General features: G+C 53.3%; 3 protein-coding genes across 3 annotated transcripts; 2 read left to right on the top strand and 1 right to left on the bottom strand.

Annotated features, from left to right (window-relative positions):
- Positions 1-3,162, bottom strand: COL26b_014108 (uncharacterized protein; the record flags this gene model as incomplete). Its single annotated transcript, XM_053186688.1, has 4 exons — positions 1-272; positions 324-1,959; positions 2,016-2,870; positions 2,929-3,162. The coding sequence occupies 4 exons, from the start codon at positions 3,160-3,162 to the stop codon at positions 1-3; spliced, it is 2,997 nt and encodes a 998-aa protein (XP_053029368.1).
- Positions 3,163-5,502: 2,340 nt separating this feature from the next.
- COL26b_014107 (uncharacterized protein) lies at positions 5,503-6,470 on the top strand (the record flags this gene model as incomplete). Its single annotated transcript, XM_053186687.1, has 2 exons — positions 5,503-5,620; positions 5,674-6,470. The coding sequence occupies 2 exons, from the start codon at positions 5,503-5,505 to the stop codon at positions 6,468-6,470; spliced, it is 915 nt and encodes a 304-aa protein (XP_053029367.1).
- Positions 6,471-13,931: 7,461 nt separating this feature from the next.
- On the top strand, positions 13,932-14,370 carry COL26b_014106 (uncharacterized protein; the record flags this gene model as incomplete). The annotated part of the gene is made up of 2 exons (XM_053186686.1): positions 13,932-14,224; positions 14,275-14,370. Coding segments are annotated over 2 exons (389 nt in total), but the record flags the coding sequence as incomplete, so codon positions are not given.
- Between the last annotated feature and the right edge of the window lie 4,733 nt (positions 14,371-19,103).

The following is a 19,103-nucleotide window of genomic DNA, read 5'->3' as shown; positions in this document are numbered from 1 at the left end:
TCACTCCATGAACTCTTCCAGGAACCCCACAGGAGTTTGAATCATGGAATTCAGACCATTCCGAAAGTCATGGACATTTGTGATAGGAATTGGCTTGCTGCTGGCTTCCGGAGTCTCAGCCGTCTCGGCATGTCTGATGGACTCGTCCGTCTGAGCGTAAAGGTGGACCGAGAGCTTTGCTCCTTCTTGAGAGCCTGGCTTCATATGGCGGTCGTAAAACTCAATCATCTCCTCTTTGGTAATTGTTTTGACGATCGCGGCATCTTCAGCAGCTGCTGATAGATTAGTACCTTATTTAAGTTCAGACAAATACGTAAACTCACACCAGTTGAAGTCGTAGGATTCACTCCAGATCCGTTGGCAGTGCCAGTCACTCTCCTGTGTCAGGTCCAAGGGCTTTTCTAGGCGCTCCGCAATTAAACTTTGCTTGTGGTCCTTGAACGTGGCCTCGGGCATGGATTCTAGGGTTTTCGTGAACGAGTTCAGGAATTCTTCGATTCTCCCCCTGAGATATTCGGGTCTCTCCTTACTCTGGATGGTGAAGCACAAGCCGTAGGTGGTTGAGAAGCTTTGAACTCCACTCAAGACGACATAGCCCAGCTTCTCCTTGGTTCGGAGTTGGTCGAATGCCGGCTCCTTGGTCATCTGGTCGAGAAGCATTGTCTTTGCCCGCGTCATGCGGTCGCTCTTGTCACCAACGTATAGCCACACCTCGATGCAGTGGTTGACGTTTGCTGGATCCTTCAGCATCTTCTTGTAGACGTAGTTTGATCCGGCGGGTAGAATAAGAGATCGAATGACGGGCCACTGAGGGCGTGGCAATTCATGGGGCTTCAGGATTGTCTCAATCATATCAGCCAACTTGAGGGCGTCCTCTTTGTACAAGTTGCCGTGCACATAGCTTTCAATGTGCACTTGTGAAAGAATCTGCTTCTTGAACTGGCGGACGTCCTCAGCAGTGATGTTGGGTAGCTCAGCCAAAGACTCCTCAACAACGTAGTCACGCTCAGAGTTGAGCCAAGCCGTGTAGTTTGAAACCTGGTGGTAGGGCTGCTGAAGTTCCCAGTCATTGTATTCTCGGCTCAGGTCCTTTTTGATGATGTCGAACCTCTGATCCTTAATCTCGAGGTCGCGCATGGCGATGAGAACCTGCTCCAAGAGAACCGCCAGCTTGTCGTTGTATCCACTGAGGTCCAGTAACAAGCCGCGGGCATCGAGTGTAACACTGTACTGCAGACCAGCAAGCTCCGCATCATACGAGTAGGCTTCCAACGCATCCCTAACGAGGTCGGTAAACAGCCTAGCCTTGACAGCATTCTCAGCAGTCGAGTAGATGTTGGGGTTCCGGCAGCTGATGACAAGGTTCGCCTTGGGCACCCCGAATGTGTCATCTTTTTTGAACCACGTCCGAGCGATACTGCTGTTTCGGATGACACGCGGCGCTACTGCCGGCTCTTTGACCTCCTTCTTCTCGACCTCGAGCTTGGTGGGAATGAAGTTGTTCTTGTGGGGGAGGTGAAGCTCGGCAAGCCGGTCGGAGGCGGAACTCGAGGCAGCCTCCTTGATCTCCGCCATGAAGTCGTCGGGGATCTTCTCGTGGCGGTACTCGGTGCCGTACCACTTCTCCTTCTGATCCCAGTCGCCAGGGAACTTCTGCGACACGATGGTCAAACGGAAGTTATCAGGCCTCAAGCAAGCCAGTCCCTTATCAATCAGTTGAGAGTCGAACTTGCGCAGCCGGCTGTATCCACTGAGAAGCCACTCGCGCGGCAGAGGCTTCTGCATGACGGCACTAGTCTCGCTAGTGAAGCGGCTTGCTAGCGTCTTTTGTTTAAACTTGAAGTCAAAATCGGCCATGCCCTTCTGTTCATCAAAGATCCACTCTTGGGGCGGTGACTCCCGGAGAAGAGAGACGTATTGGAAGAGTATCTTGACGATCTCCTTGTAGTTCTTGAGACCCTGTGGTTTGCGTCAGTATGCGAGACTACCCTACGATTCATGGACTCTGAGCTCACCTCCTCGGTCAGGCTAATATGGCAGTCAAAGGTGCCAGGGGTGCCCGCGCAGACTAAGGATTCGAAGGCGTCCAACTTGGTGGCCCAACCCTTCTCCTTGAGACAGGCCATGATACTTCCAGGACCCTCGTGGCCGACCAGGTGTTTGATGTATCGGCTGGGCTGCGACTCGAACATTTTCTCCTCGTCGAGAAACGGGAAAAGGAGTTGCAGTTCGCGCAAGTCCATGACCGGCTTGGCGAACACCTGGATACCGAGGTCGCTCTCGCGGAAGGGTACCTCAGCCTCCCAGCGGTTCGGCATCAGGTTCTTGTTGGGGACTCCAGCAAATAATTCTACGACCCAGTCCTCCAAAACGTCCAAAGGCTCCCGTCCCAGAACCACCAACTTCATCCTGTTCGCCGAGTAGTGCTTCTCGTGGAACTCCATAAACTTGGCCCGAACATTGACGCCCTTGGCCTCTGGTTGGGTCTTGAGAACTTCGAGGTTACCGGTCGCAAAGTGGCAGAAGGGGTGCTTGGGGTTGGACAGGCTCTTCTCAAGCTGATAGAGTCGCCATTCGTCGCTCTGCAAGTTCTTCTTCTGCTCTGCGTCGACGGCGTGCAACTCTCGGTTCAGGGTCGATTCGAGGAAGAGAGGCTCGATGAAGAACTGGGCGAAGCGGTCGAGTGCACCCTTCAAGGGGGAAGGGTTCGAGGCAGAGGGTTCCATGTCGTTGGCAGGCTTTGCAGAAACATCAAAGTGGTAGTTGGTGGAGGTTGCTCCCGTGTACGCGTTTGAGTCTCCAGAGTGTAAGGCGAGGTACTGCGAGTATTCGTTTTCTACAGGGAACTTCTTGGTGCCCATGAAAAGAAGCTGCGCAGACAATTGTCAGCCAAGAGAAACGATCTTTTGTGCATATGGAATGTCGTACATGTTCCACGGCATGGGCCACCCCGGGCATATCCTCTTCGTCGCTGAAGTTTCCGACATTGACGTCGAGGGCGGCGCTGGCCTTGTCGGTCTCTGGATCGTGGACCAACAGGGCCTCAAGCTTGTTGGGCAAGAGAATGACACGGTAGGTTCTCTCGTCGGTCCAAGGCTTTTCGACCTTTTCCGTGACCAGTTCCACAGGTGCTGGCTTGGGCGCTGGCTTGGGCGCTGTCATGATGGACGTGAAGAGTCGCGATGGGAGAAGTGTTGGGAAACGTCGGTGTGCCAAGTTAGGATTGAGAACCAAGGGGCAATGGAAGTTCAGCTCGTGTTCTCTACAAATGACTGCCTATCAAGAAGGATTGGTCATTGTGCGGCGTTTTTCTTTTTTGCTCTGTCCATTCTTTTGGGATACTCCCAGGTGGAGGTGGGGGCCCTAGAAAATACGTACGACTAACGGAGGTCCTTGTGCTGCAACTTCGCTCATGAGAATGGATCCCAGCCACGGTTGCTCGCAAGCGCACCACAACTCCCCAGCTGCATGGTCGACTTGAGACGGAGCTTAGTATGCGGCGTCCGCTTGGCAAAAGCATCAAGCGATGCACCGCGGTGACTTCACGCACATACCTGTCTGGCTGGACCGCAGCATATGTGGACTCAGGATTCGTCGCAGTGGGCCATCGCATCCCACCAGCATATTGGTACGGATGACTGATCGCCGCGTCTGAGAGCGTGAGGTTCTAGACGAGGCGACCGCTCAGAGATGGGGTTCGTCCACGAGTGCCACCGGTTCAGGGCCTGCGTTTGGGTCTACTAAGAAGCGTGGTGGAGATCTGAGCATGGGTAGGCCCGCAAGGAGCGATTCCCAAGTACCTGAATGATCTCGTGGTGGGGTGTAATGTACTGCTTGCCCTCGCAGCTCCTCGACCAGGGTACCGGGCTGCAAAATTTGCCTTCTTTGCACCTTGTCACCGTCGACTCTGGCGTCTACCCTCGGAATGAGACGAATAGCACGAACAATAACAACCGAATTTTGGCGATAGAAACAACGGAGGCTCGGCCCATTACCGAAACGCTCCCCGAACTGACAAGGTGGGCCAATCGTCATGAGCGAAGGTTTGCAGCTGTTTGGAAGCCTCTGGAAGAGAAGGGTGTTCGCTTATGCCTCAGACATGCTGAGACGAAGGCGATTGTGTTGGAGATTCTGCTGGAAGGCCAGCGCTTAGTGACCCGTGGTGTACCGTCTGAGACTGGCTTTCGCGACGATCTGACTGCCTCAAGGGAACATGGTCGAGACAAAGATGCTCATCAATCAAGCCGCTGTAGTGTGGCGGGTACTGAAAAGATTTGATCAATCATTCTTCTAATATCTGCTTCGCAGCAGTGCTGTGTTACGAGCGGGTCAGGGCAACCAACTGTGGCACAAAGCAAAAGCTTCGGTAATGATACCTCTGGTATCATTATCCCCTGTTCTGCAATATATAGCTACGCGCCTACAGGGACCAACTGCAGCGGGCGTAACATGCAGCCCATACTCAAGTTCCAGCTAGATCTTGTCACCATGCATAGTAGTGAGATTGCCTATGTCCCAAAGTCAGTCATTAAGGTCAGATCGCTGGGTGTGCCTGTCTTATCGGTATACTGCGTTACCTTTACACTTGGATGGCTGTGATGCCGAGCTCATCCGGGGAGAGAACATCGGGTGACGACTCCCTTGGCTGCTGTGCCACGATGCAATTTTCCAGATCCCTAATGCGACTCTCCAGATACTTGATGCAATTTTCCAAATGATTTATGCGATTTTCCAGAGCACAAACCCTTTCATAAAGACTGAAGCACTTGGTGCACGAAGGACCCGTCTTCCTTTTTTTTGCTGCATTTTCTTGCTCCTTCTGTGAGTTAGCCCTAACTGCATTCCAAAAGGCAACCGAGGAGATGCTACCTTCTCTACCTCGCCCGCCGGGCGAGGGCGCTTTCCCATCTTGCGAGGTAGCTTCTAAGTGAGAATTCTCTTTCGTGGATATAAGTCAAGGGAAGATCAAGGACAGCCATCTGCTTTTTTGACACTCGCGTTGAGGGTCGTATCGGTGTTAACTCGCTCCTGTAAGGATCTCCGACTTAGCAGAACCTTCTCAGCAGTGTTTGCAGGGTGCACTTTACAGGCAGCAGCGCGTCCAGCCTGAACATTTATGCGCCCGATGCTTGGTCGGGCGCTTGCCGCGGCTTGCACCAACGAAAGCTTCTAGCCACTGCTCCAGACGAGTAGATTGTGGGGGCAGTTTGGATCATCTATTCGGTGCACCTTGCCAGTATCATGGGCCCCTGCACAAAGTGCCTTGCCACATGGCTCAATCGGGCTTCGCACCTTGCGCTGCCTCGTCGGTATATCTGGTGGCAGTGCAGCCTCCAGAGGTGCCCTCTTGCCCTGCTCTCTGGCGAACACCGTCTGCGCCCCATCAACTGTGAGGTCGATGCAGGCTTCCTTGTCACCTACTTCATCGGCTTATAAAGCATTGAGCGCCAGCCATCATTTATTTCAAAAGCTTTCAGAGCACCGCTGCATCATATCGACAGCATGAAGTCCGCATCGAAACTGTTGCGTAAGCTCATACACCCTTCAGAAGGTGGCAACAACGGAAAACGCAGCGACGGCGAGAATGACAAGCCCGACGATGTTGCAAACGCTAGCGAAGGTGAGTTTACGTCATATTTTCAAGTATAAGCGTCAATACTCATGGCTGAACAGGCGTTGAAGACCCTCCGCCTGCCTACAACTTTCGTGACTTCCAACCTGAGTCTTCGTCATCCTCGAAGCACCAAGGCTTGGTTGCCTCGACCCCCGAGGATCCTTATGCGTTTTTGTCATTCTTTGACACCATCTTTCTTATCGATGACTCAAGCTCGATGAAAGGTGCTTCGTGGCATGAGGTGCGGCTCGCCCTCAAAGCAATCGTCCCGAAATGCGTTGCTCATGACGCCGACGGCATCGATCTCTACTTTCTGAATTACCAAACAAAAGACGAAGGAAACGCCGACCAAGGAAAGGCCTCTGGAGGCTTCCGCAACATCAAGATGAGCGAAAATGTTGGGAAGACTTTTAGCACAGTTGGTCCCACAGGCGCCACATTTACCGGCCAACGCCTGCATCACATCCTCAAGCCTTACCTCGAGTTGCTAGAACAGAACAAAGACGATATAGACACCGTCAAAGCTCTGAACATCATCGTCATCACTGACGGGGCCGCTAACGATGATGTAGAGGCCCCTATTATCACTGCGGCCAAGACGCTTGACAAGCTCGGTGCCCCTATGCACCAGCTTGGTATACAATTCTTCCAGGTCGGCAATGATTGCGGAGCCAGAGAAGCCCTCCGTGAGCTGGATGATAGTCTTGGTCAAGACCTTCGCGACATTGTTGACACCGTTACATGGAACGAAGGACAGCCTGGCAAGCTTACTGCAGACCACATTCTCAAAGTCCTTCTTGGAGCAGTGGTGAAGCGGCTTGACCGTAAACCAGCAAGAGGTCGGGGCAGTAAATGAGGCCGAGTGTATCAAGCGCTCCGTGCCCAACATCTCATCTTGGATGTGCGGAAAGGATTACGGACGTGTCGTATGTAGTTTATCAACAAGATCGGGGTTTCGGACCACGCAAAGGAGCATTTGTTTGTCAATTGGTACCATAGTGTACCCCTCACCGCGTGACCAGAAGCAATGGAGACATCCTGGCAGCTTCACCGCGTAAACGATTGGTGTCTTCTATCTTTGAGGAGTCTTGGGCGCGGCGCAGTACCGAAAAGCACCGACTTCTTTTTATCGTGAAACAATGGAAACATTGGGGAAGCATTCAAAGGGCTCCGTTGCTCAACACCCATTGCCGGAAGTTCGCTGAGATGGGTCAACCCCGGTAGACTAGCAAAGGCCAAACGCTTCGTCGATGAAGCATTGGCGCTAGACAGGCAGCTGAGACATATGGCTTGAGAGAATCGCGTCAGCAAATAATCATGACACCTCGTCTTTCAATAGCCCGTAATCATACTGTGAAGTTTCATGGTCCATCTTACGAGTGCGAGCATCCAAAGATATTGATTTCAAAATACTACAGCCCGTTCGTTGTCCTTATAATAGCCATGACTATTGATCTACAAGCGTGAATCGTGTGGCACATCTACCAACGAGCATCTGAAGAGACAACCAATTGCCCATGGCCGAAAGCCTTTCGGCTTTGACTCCCTAGATCAGCAGCTGTTCCCCTTTGGAGACCGCAGAATAAGCCTGAATTTTGAGGGTCCTTCAGCATATCTCTTCGCTGTTCACCGAGAGTCCTTCCCAGTTCATGGCAAGACTCTGGTACTTGCGCAGCTATTCGTGTGTCGGCTTCAGGCAGCCTATGCGGAGGATCATTGTCTAGGATGAACGGTCAGGTCCACTTGCTTATGGTTCGATCAATCCGAAAAGTTTTAAATCAGCTTACCTCGAGGCACGTTCGCTCTTGCTTTTTGAGAATGCAACCTGCAAAGCACGTGGGGCCCTGAATCGTCTCTGTGAGAAAGCATGAAAGTTCTTCAGATGCTTCCAGAAACTGCACCAATTGCGGAACTCTTTCATGCGCATATAGTATTGATCATATGTTGCTTCCTCTTGGCAACACACTTCATCTTTCTGAACTTGACCCACACAGGCTGATCTTACTGTGTACATACTACCATGATTGACAGTGGGAGAATGGCAGCTGTTGAAGCCGGTTATGGATACTTTCAAGTAGCTCTTGATTACGTGCTGTTACTCGCACTGTCGCTGACCATCCCGACCCCACATTTTGCTTGCAAACAAGTCGCCACAGCCATTACCAGAGGTTTACAGGGGTCCATCACAGCAACTTTCAGCTTCTCAAACATTGACGATGTTTGCAAGAGAGGAAGTGACATATGCACAATACTGTACTTTCGCATTTCCCCAACTTGTACTCAACTTCAAGGTGCTGAAGAAGTAGCTTCAAGTTCTTCACATCGTTCAACTCCAATCCATTGATTTTCGGATGAGCTTGGTGCACAGGACGCTCATAGCAAAGGCAGTAGCATTGCGTGTCACTATCGTGGGTCGCAAATAGGCTGCTCCAGCCGAACGGAAGGAGGCAGATCCATGTTGTCCGCAGCCTCGGATTGTCCTTTCTATGATAATCGATTTAGTCTTGTATGACGCCTGGCTGACTGGCGCTCGAGCAGTCTACAAAGTGAAAAGATGACCCTCTGAATTCTTCACCGCGGGTCGTAAGCTCACCAAAGTTCGCTTCAGGTGCGAGATACTCCAAGACACCGTCTTCCTCATTTGGTAAGATAGGGTCCGTCTCTGCGTCTCGTGTTATCGAAAAACACTGTGAGGCGGTATCCGCCATCAAAAGGGGGTCGATGGGGATTTCTGTGATGACCTTAGGCTGATTCTCGGAGAACAGCGGCACAACCGGAGCGTGGGTAACTGAGATATTGGTGGTTGTTGAAAGTAGCTGCTTGTCCGAGAGGATAGACGAAGTCGTTCCGGGAGATGCGTGACTGGAATATGGGAAGTGATGGAAATTACGCTGAGACTTGTGAACTTCCATTGTCGAAATGTTGAACAGACTTGTCTTCTGCCTGAGGTTGGTGAGTTCTTCGTCCTCGCTGGGCGGCCTAGGATTCGATGCCCAGAACCGGGCGTCGTAGTATTGAACGAGACGCATGCGACTGCCATCGGGCATTTTCATGTAGCAGGCTTGCCTGGTGAGCATGCCTGGCCTGGAAGCTCCCTCGGTTCCGCCATGTTCAAGAGTTTCGCTTCCTGATGCCTGCGGCTGTCTGTTGTCATTGACACGCTGCTGATAGGTTGTGAAGACTCCATCATCTCTGCCCGGTCCCCAGCTCATGCCATCGCGCCATCTTTGTATCCCTACTTGGTTTGGGTCCCATACGAAAACGTGACCAGGACGAATCAACTCATAGTCACTTTTCACCGGCCTCTTTAGTAGCGGAGTCAACAGCCCCTTATTGCAGGCCTCAAAGAGGATTGTGACGTCTTCGAGGGTTCGAGCAAGTCCTTCATACGTTGGCTGAAGCATCATAAGGCGCACTGGAGTCAGGAGCAAGGAGGATGAGAAATTGTTGCGAGTTCTGAGTACATTGAACGAACAGGGTTGACAATCACTCACAATCAGAACAGGTCAGCTGAACAGGTCCTTTTTGTACGAATGGTCTATGGGGGCTGATACGTTGCTTTCAGGGCCTTGACATAGGTTCTCGCGCCACGCAGCCTTGCTCTTGGATATGTGCAAAGACTGGCCTCTGTGCTTTTTCTTCCACGAAAACGTTGACCACTGCGCTTGTACCAAGTTCAAACGCCGCGCAGATCTGACAGCCGCGTTCAAGTATGGGGCTTTTCTGAAAACTAATGATTAAGGGGCCGAACAGTGTTTTGACCCTGGTTCTTCTTGTCGGGAGTCTTTGTAGTGCTCGACAGAACACAGGTTTTCGAGCAGGCTGCGTACCCTGCCCCCTTGTCAGTAAGGTTGAGCGTGATCAGGTTGTCAGGCATATCGATTGGGACGTCCGCGATTGGCCATCTTCCGTCTGTGTTGAAGCATCTCATTTCGAGCAGACCCTAGACGTGCATTTGCTACAGATGTTCAAACAGCCCGCCTCGCTCCGAATCGTCGACCGATGAACAACCTGGAAGCCTGCTCATCTCTTACTATGACGGTGAGAAAGTGCCAAAGGCTCGACAGGGCAGCCCCTACTAACCCCACAGATCGTCTGAAGGTGAAGGAAACAACCTCTTGGCGGCTACACGTAGTACACCTTCCTGGTCCGCCGCGGGTGACTGTCTGCACCCAGCAAGGGCCCAGCTGGCCCTGGGCAACAGGCAGTGGTCTGTGCCGCCGAGAATGGCGTTCTATGATACACACACACACACACACCAAGCAACAGAGCACTTTTGATCGCCAATAGTTTGCGGCACAAGGTTTGAATGGACAGAGGAGCGGAGACTTGTTGTTGACGACCCCTGGTAAGGCCAAATAAGCTCCCAGTCCGGCCCACGCCATCGTGCATAGACCGAGGGGATGGCCGGCGTTCCCTGCCCGTCCCGCATTTCATCTCAATCCAGCGGGACCTCCGTCAGTGGTTAAGCGCTGGTCAGAGCTTCGGGGGTGCATGCCGCAACAAGTGGCTCCACAGACGGTGGTACTGGGTAGGCCTGTTCGGACCCTTGTCCGGAGCCTGCATTGATGCTCGCCTGGAGCACCAACAGCAGAAAACAGATCTCACACCTCCCCTGTCATCCACAGGCGGGGCACCTTGCAGGGCGACTCGTACGGTGGCACCATGCGGGCCCGCTCGTACCTTACTTCCTGGAAGAACACTTTCGTGCGTACCCAGCCCCATCGAAGAGGTCCCTGACGGAGCGAGCTAGGGTGTGTGAGACTCTCGCGACGGGGGACAGGTCACTTTGCTGATCTCGAGGTGGGTGGGGCTCGGCCGAGTAATCATCCTTGCACACCGGTGCTCTTCCAGAGGATCGCAAACTGGCTCCGTGGCTACCGCAACCAAGGCCGCCGTGGCGCGGAGCGCAGCCAACAGCCGTTCTGGCGTGCGAGACGCTTTAGGACGTTCAAATGGCTCGGCGCAGTGGCCCAATCGAGGGCCGGGCTCGTACAAGCTCCCCAGCGCCCCGCAGCCAGCCGAGTGACCGTTGCCAACGCCAGTCCCGGCTTTCGTCTGGTTTTTGCGTCGCCCTCGCATGGGACACCTACGTGAGTCTGCACCCGTTGGCTATCCCCCGCATGACATGTTGTATGAATGACGAGAGCCCCTCGGCGTGGTGCTGTACGTCGTCTCCGTCGGGCTCCTCTGACGGCCCCGGATGAGGCTCGCAGTGGCAGTTAACAACGCTGGTCATGACTCAGGGCAGCCCTCCACTGGCTTCCGCGCCAGTACCTATCCTTGAAGCAGGCATTTCTCGAACCACTTTGCTGCTTGGCACTAGGCTCGACTCGCTTTTGCACTCATGGCCGAGGAGAAATGGTGTATTCAGTCGCGCCGGACAAGGATCCAGCCCGCCTTCAAGCGGCAATGAACAACACAAGCCCAACCATAAAACCCACCAGGAACACAGGCCAACACCGCCGGATTATCATATACATCTCGAGGTAGATACAATTGGCAAAGGTGGCCATCACGAACCAATCTCTGTCGCTTCGGGACCAGGTAATGTCGTGCCTGGAACATAGTTAGCCGCGGCAGTCATTTCGTCCCTCAATCCTCACCATTTCCATATACAACAAAGAATTCGGACCGCTCGTGGCAGCAGCCGACTGCATTCAGTGTACGCGCCATTGTGAAAGGCGTAGAGGGCCACCAGGAAATATATTTGAGCATCTTCAAGAGTATTTCCACGCTCCCGATCGACCATGATGTCAATGGCCAGCCTCATATAGCTGATTTCGGGTTGGGATGCGAAGTTTGGCGCCGGACCGATCCCTGTCCAGGTCACTTGCTCCTGTTGGCAAGGTTGGCCAAGGCCCATGATAACCAATGCAAAGGCGTCTCTCCTGGAGGGGCAAGACGTCTTGGGATCGATCCATCTCCGAGTGAACGCAGATACGAGATCTTCCGGGCGTGAACAAGGCAGGCATCGGTATTTGCGGAGTATCTGTGTCGGACTGGTGGCCTCCGAGCGGTTCGCAGTCACTTTGATGTCTTTCGCTGCCAATCTGAGTTTGCTACCAAGGTCGTTCGAGTTGAGATGGGTGAAATGAGGAAAGAGAGCTGAACCAGTGTTCAACCAAGACGAATCAGGCTCTTGGTGTCTCGACGGCCTGCATCCGTCAGCACACAAGCCAGTCTTGCTGGAACTCATGTCCAGTAGTGTCTACACGCGCTGCGTCAGCATCACGTCCGGTCACGATGGCTCTTGCGCATCGCTCCCATGTTCAAAGGCAAAAGCCTGGTGGGTGAATTGACTCACGGTGAAGGTGGATGGTTTACGCCGCCTGTGTATGGCGAGAGACGCAGCAGCAGAGAGGGTGCGTTGGGGGCCCAAGATCATCTGTGGACTGGGGACAGCTACGATTTGATAGGGGACTTTATAAGCGGGGTCTCCTTCGCCCCAGCGGGAGATAATACACGTGACTCTTCATCACATGAGCAGCCTTTCTTCTCCCATCTTGGCCAATTCTTGCAGTTGTTTACCGCATATCGTTTCCCTGCTGTGGCGGTTTCGCGGACCAGAAGTATGCCACAGCACGCCACATAGGCCTGGACTGCAGCGAACTTACGATTCCAGTTTTGTTTAACTGCGTTTCTCATCAACTGCCAGCCCGAGTTCTGTGCGGAAGCTGGGAGCCCATGCTCCGGGGGGTGCCAACGCGACATCCGTCGGCTCAAGGTACGCTTGCCGTGTTGGGCTATCCAGAGACTTTCACAAAATACGTAGTTCCCGCGCAACAAAGTGATTTCCGTCGCTCCCCCGGATCCAAAGCGCTGATCTTATGCATAGAAGCATGGTTTGAAAGAAGGTTCCATCCACGAGAACCCAATGCTTCGGCGGGGGACGAAACCAATATGTGCTTGGGCCACAGGCTATTTCTAGCAGCCCGCTGTATTAGCATCGCCCCAGAAAAGAGGGGAATGGTTGTTACGTCTACCTACGCAAAAGTCCCTGCGGAGTCTTCCCGAATCCCGCCATCAACGAGAAATAGGACACCTCGCCACGCCCCGATGTGGAATCAGGTAGCGCAAAACGACGTGGAAATACGATGCCATTCTCCTCTAACCATACCGACAGGCAGTTGACCCTGGGCCAGAGAGCTTTGAGCGAGCCGGGATAGGGGACACCTGGAGTTCTGCTGGCCATCATACGGTTTTCACTGATGGTCAGAGCTCATGGGCGGTCTCGCGGACGTTCAGGATCGCGCCAGCTCTCACGCTGTTGAATCGTAGCTGCGCGATGCACCTAACTGTATTCGGTTCTGCCCCGATCAACGGGTAAGTTGGTCCAGAGGAACTAACCAGAGGAGGTTCTACCTCACGAATTTCCTTTGGATGGGGCGTGCAACATCGCCAAACAACGGGATCTGTTGTTCATGCTTCGGCTACAGCCAGAGCAGTAATATTGCGGCCGAATCGTCGTCGGAAACTCACTGCAGAACTTGCACATTGATTCCTTTCAGCTGCTCCCTCGTACAAGCAGCATTGAGAGCCCCGGTCAGGCATTTGATTAACGTCTCAAACCCGACTGCAACGTGAGATGGGCTAGGCGTGGCGCCAATCTGCGTTGCCTTCAGGGATTGAAAGTCCAACGCATTATAAGAGGGGGACAATTCCTCGGCGTTCTTTTCTGGGGCCCTGATCGATATCGCAAACCATCACCTTAGTCGTCTGTTGTTCCCCGACCATCATGAACGACCTCAACATGCATCCAACGATCACAGCGACACCACCGCCAGGCAACTTGGTCGACCTACACTATTGCGTTTTCGGTATTGGTTCTGGCGTTGCAACACTGCTTTGCTTCTTGCGGCTGTGCAGCAGGCACCATCTCCGCACGCTGGGGAGAGATGACTGTGAGTTAACTATCACGTTTCACGAGGACATTGGGCGGAAACTGCATCCACGACTGGGCTAATACACTACCAGTGTGGCTGGTCTTTTCCTGGGTAAGTTTGGGATCAAGAATCACTTGAACTTCGCCTGAAACTGACATTAAGTCTCAGCTTTTTTCAACCGCAATGCAGCTTTTGATGATAGGTAGAAATCTCCCATGGTATGACACCAAACATGCTTACGAGGTCGGCAAAGTCGCCATACAGATGAAAACAATGTGCTACCACAGCAAAGATATACCCGGCGACCGCTTTCAAGTTTATGCCGAGGTGCGCACCTCGTCATTTGAAAGATGAAGAGCCATGACTGACACTCCCTTTAGCTTAGTTATAACGCGGCGCCGGCATTTATGATGTCCATTGGTTGTGCGAAAATGTCTATCCTATGCTTTTATTTGCGCATCTTCCCCAGCCCGTACTTCAAGGCCATAGCCAGGGTCACTCAGGGCCTTGTGGTGATGGTCACGTTCCCTATCACCTTGTTGCTATACCTCTCTCGCTTTGAACACCTGGGTCTCGACGATGTGGCTCTCTTCCTAGCAACAGCTGGAGCAAACGTCGCCATGGATGCTGTGTTGCTCGCTCTGCCAATACCGACGGTTTTCGCCCTCCAAATGAGTTGGAAGAAGAAGTCTGTCGTTACATGTTTCTTCAGCCTGGGATTGATGTACGTTAGCCATCCAGAGTGTTCGTAGCAGGAGCTAATACGGCTTTCAGAACAATGGGCACCTCCATCCTTAGACTGTACCTCCTCAATGGGATACTGGGTAGCTCTGATCTCACATGGGACGCCGCGCCCGCGAACATTACCTCGTAAGCCACCCTAGATCACGGGAATAACATTCATTGACGAACGACAGATTTCTCGAGGTGAATTTTCATCTGATTTGTGCCTGTATGCCTGCGGTATACAAGTTCGTCAAGGAACTCAAATGCTTCAAGGCCGTTTCCCCCAACCCGACCTACCAAAGTCACGTCTCGGGCACCCGGCAGCAGCCCTTGGAAAGCTCCAGTCAAATCCGACTGCGCGAGCTCCCGGGTGGCTCCGACGTGGAATCAGGAAGGGCTCTGTCGCGAGGCAAATCGAGCGGTGCGGCTAGTGTTTGGGGTTCAGGAGGAGTGGATGATCCGGAGCGACCTCCTGACCAGGACTGGCATTCAAGATAGCGGCTCGATCCTCCTTGCCTGCTCGCAGACGGGCCCCTTGCTGTCTTCGGCCGATGTATAACGGCTGATTGCCAGCCTGCCATTCATTTCCTTACGCCCACCGAGGTGGTGGAGTAGCATAGCAACGTGAATAAGGGCTGGCTGCCTGGCACACAGGTAGACAGTGCCGGCTGGGATCGGGTGGACGGCAACAACCACAACTCAGTCTTGGCAATCGTGAATATACTGAGCTGCCCCTTTGGATGATTTGTCCGTCAATGTTTTGCGTAAACCAGTGCGTAAACCAGTCTCAATCCTGGCCGATTTGACAAACCTCAACAACGCGTCAACCATGCGAAGCTAAAGCCATGCAGGCATGGCCAAAAAAGCCAGGGCCGGAACCCCCAGAGGCGACGGCGTCAAGGCCTGTAGTGACCTCGCTGACCCCGATGAGGGTTGCTCCGCGTCTCCACTTTCCCTCCACTTTACTGCCAGGACGCTTGCTGTTGGCACTGACATGTATTCTACAACTTTCGGGGGTTTGTCCTCTGGGACCCTCGGAGGGGCTTCGTGTCCATAGATGGGCACATTCTCTGGCCCATTCGTGGCTATAAAGGCTCGCCAATGTTCCCTTTTTATTCATCCTTACCATCGCGAACAATCACACCCTCCATCTTGATATCTTTGTCGCAAAAACGAACGCGTTGTTGCTCGCGCTCGCATCTGGTTTGGTGTTTGGAGTTGTCGGTGCAACGACTACAATAAGCGCCCCGCGCCAGTGTGTACGTCGTCATCACTCAGGGGCATCCCTCTCATACTGACATCGTGTTGGAAGTGTGCTGCTCTTTTGAGTCAGAACAGCCTTGCGGAGAGAGTTCTCACCCCGCGTGATGATGGATTTCAGGCTCGACTGGATTCCTACTACTCCGCCAATGCCGCTAATCCACCTCGTTGCATGGTGTTGCCTCAGAGCACAAAGGACGTTGCCACAACTATCCAGGGTTTATCTGAACTTGGGTGTGCATTCGGCATGAGAAGTGGAGCTCATTCTGCCTTCGCTGGGTCCAACGGTCTTGAGGGCGGCGTTACAATTGATTTCGGTAAGTCAACTGCTTTCAATGCTCTGGCATTTCTAATGCGAGCCAGGATACATGAATTCAACCGTGTATGACCCATCCACTGGGATTGCTTCCATTGAGCCCGGGTCCAATTGGGGAGATGTCTACTCTGCTCTGGATCGATTCGGCGTTACTGCTGTGGGGGGCCGGGCGTCTGTCGTCGGTGTTGGGGGTTTTACCACGGGCGGTGGTGTAAGTCGGTCACGAACGACCTCCCAACTTCTCTAGAGACTAACTCTCGGCAGTACTCTTTTCATACCGGTAACAGAGGGTTTGCCTGTGACAATGTCGTCAACGTCGAAGTCGTGCTTGCCAATGGTACCATTGTGAACGCGAACAGGCACGAAAATGCGAATCTCTTGAGGGCTCTAAAAGGGGGCTCTGGAAACTTCGGATTAGTGACAAACATCTCCACTAGTGAGTGCCCTGTTACCTCGCTCGCCAACGATTGCGTCATATCCAACCATCTGACCTCTTTTCTCAGGGGCCGTTCCATCAAACAAGATTTGGGGCGGTATCACGACGTATGCCTTGAACAATACAGATAAGGTAGTCGATGCGTATACGAAGTTTGTCAACAAAATGGATGACGACCCGGCCAGTCAAGCCATAGTAACCCTTCTCTATGGAAAGGAAGGGTTCAGCCTTGTCTCGGTGCTGACCAACAGCAACGCCAAAAGCACCGCCCCGGCTTTCAACGAATTTGTCAAAATTACAAACATTTCGAGCACAGCTCGCGTTGGATCCGTAGCCGAAATGGTTCCGGAGTTCACCGGTCCGACTCCCCTCGGTCTATAGTACGTCTCTTGTGAAGCGTTGAGGAAGGTTCATGACTGACCACAACACAGTGCGAACTGGATGACCGGCACCGCCTTGCATGATCAACAACTGATGTATTTCATTCTCCGCACAGTCAAGAAATACATCAATCTGATGCGACTCGCCGCGCCATCTTCGAACTTCGAGCTGCTCACTCAGTTCCAGCCGGTAACACGGTCAATGGTGGCTCGTGGCGCCGAACAAGGTGGCAACGTACTTGGCCTGGAGCGGGTGGTCGCGGACGGTCCGGCTCTCATGTGGCTGCTTGCTCTGACAGTGGACACCGCAGAGAACCAGGGGCGAATTTTACCTTTGTTACTCCAATTGAAACGTGATATCAACCGGTACGCTAATGACAAAGGGACTTCAAGGCACTGGGAGTTTTTGAACTACAGCGGCCTGGGACAGAATCCCATCTTGGATTATGGGAAAGTTGAGGTCGATTTTATGAGAAGTGTTTCACGGGAATACGACCCACAAGGTGTTTTCCAGCGTTTGCGAAAGACTGGTTTCCATATTCCCGTGTAGAACACACTCATAGCCAAGAGGCCTGAAGGTGGAACAGGGTATTAATTCGCCGGTTCTGTTCGCGGTAGGAGACCATTACGAGGCGGTAGGCGGATCTCTTTTCACCTAGCTCTGGATAGCAGCGAAATGACGTTCCGAGTCATGTCTCTCAATTCATATATTTCGGGCAGTCATATGAATGGCATCCGCAGAACTGAAGAGATTTGCCTCCTGTCGTATAGACTCGGCTTCGAATGCCCAATGTGGCCTGTGCAGCGCTCTAGGGGGTTTGCGCTCCAGGGTCTAGGCCCACCATGCTCTTTATATGGTCTCATGTTGGGGTGTAGCCCTCAAGGCCTACTGTAGTATCTCTTGAGCCCCGAGACATGTCCCTTTTAGTTCCCGCCAGGGGGGCCCAACCAGAAAGTGCCCTCGGTACCCATAATACAAAGCCACCAACAGAGGGCCAGTAGGGAAGTAATGAGGGCCTCACGAGGGCTCGTAATCCCTCCGTAAGCGGTCTTCAGAGGGCTCTCTAGAGGCCCTCAGAGACCCTCGAGCAAGCCAGAGGCCAGCGTTCCCGCCCCTTATCATATTACCTATTCCACGGCTACCTCTGTGGGACGTCGAGGTCGCTAAAAGGCACATGTCTCGGGGCTCAAGGAGATGGAAATAAGAAGGCTTCCAGTGTAGAATGATGGTTTTTGCGATTCTCATGACAAAAGCCTCCAGAATCAAACTTGGTCAGGGATGGCCAACGGTCCTCAAGAGGGTTTTGACACACCAAAGCAGGATTATGGGCGGGATGATGCGCGCAATCGCGCAGAAATGGACGACCACCACTGTTTAGGACTTGTTCTCCCAAGATGAAACCAGCGGACTCATTCTGGCACATGGCTTTTACTGCCGTGACCGCGCGGGAAAATGCACACTTTGCTCCGCAACATACTTGTTTTTGAACACAAACATTCCCCTAAAGAGTCTATCTCGTTCCCAATTTGCCTGTTTTCGGGGGTAAGGCAGCCAACACAACGAACATCTCAGCCCATCTGCGCGAAAGGCATCACTCTCTGTGGCCTCCGAGGTACAGGCAACAGGTCTCTGCGCCGTTGCTGGCATTCGCAATACTACGTCCGATGACTGCTTTACTGTATTCAGGCTGCATGTGGCATCCCTTGGCAAGAGCAGTGGTGCCACGGGGATCCATAGCGAGAAGTCAGCATGGAGAGAACAATAACCTGGCTGTGATGGCTCTGGAGCAACACCACTGGACTGGTGGCACTGGCTAGCTGCTCCGAGTCGATGATCGCAGCGCTCTGCAGCCCCTGATCGGCCAACGTCCGCCTACCCAGGCCAGCGGACTGCCAGTCTGCACGCGTAGACCACCCCTTGAGCTCCCCCTGACGCTGCAATTACCCCTCCCAGACATCCGCCAGCCTGTCCCAGCAGCGTCGGTCCCAGCCCATGAGGAGGCACGTCGCCACCATTCGATGACCACCAGCCCCGCGAGAGCCCCTTTCCGAACGCCCCAGAGCGCCCGCGTCTCTCCCATCGACAGGTACGAGCTGCTCGTAGACTGACTCGGCACGAGAGGCGACCCCAGCCAGGCCTGGCGCCGGGTTACGCGGAACGCTGCCAATCCTGGTCCTGGAAGGTGTGCCGACGGCGATCGAGGAGGCCCATTGGTCACGATACGCTGGGGGTGTCAGTGGCCTTGGGTCGGCCGCCCCTTTGCCGACATGCTGTGCCGATGCAGAGCTGCAGTTGCCGATGGAAGGGCTTCAAGCACAGCAGACCCCGCCAACGCCGGCCACAGCAGCGGACGAGCGTCTAGATGCCACCAGAAGACCTCCACAGGGCCGGCGCACACTCATCCGGGGCGGACATTCTTCCCATCAGGAGGACTAGCATCCTGGAAAGATAACTTGTTATATTTAATTGACTATCATTATCAAA

The sequence above is a fragment of the Colletotrichum chrysophilum genome (assembly GCF_026319265.1).
Source record: "Colletotrichum chrysophilum strain AFK26 chromosome Unknown scaffold_294, whole genome shotgun sequence".
In the NCBI taxonomy this organism is placed as follows: domain Eukaryota; kingdom Fungi; phylum Ascomycota; class Sordariomycetes; order Glomerellales; family Glomerellaceae; genus Colletotrichum; species Colletotrichum chrysophilum.
The sequence above is the reverse complement of the archived record's forward strand: the minus strand, read 5'-3'. Positions and strand labels throughout refer to the sequence as shown.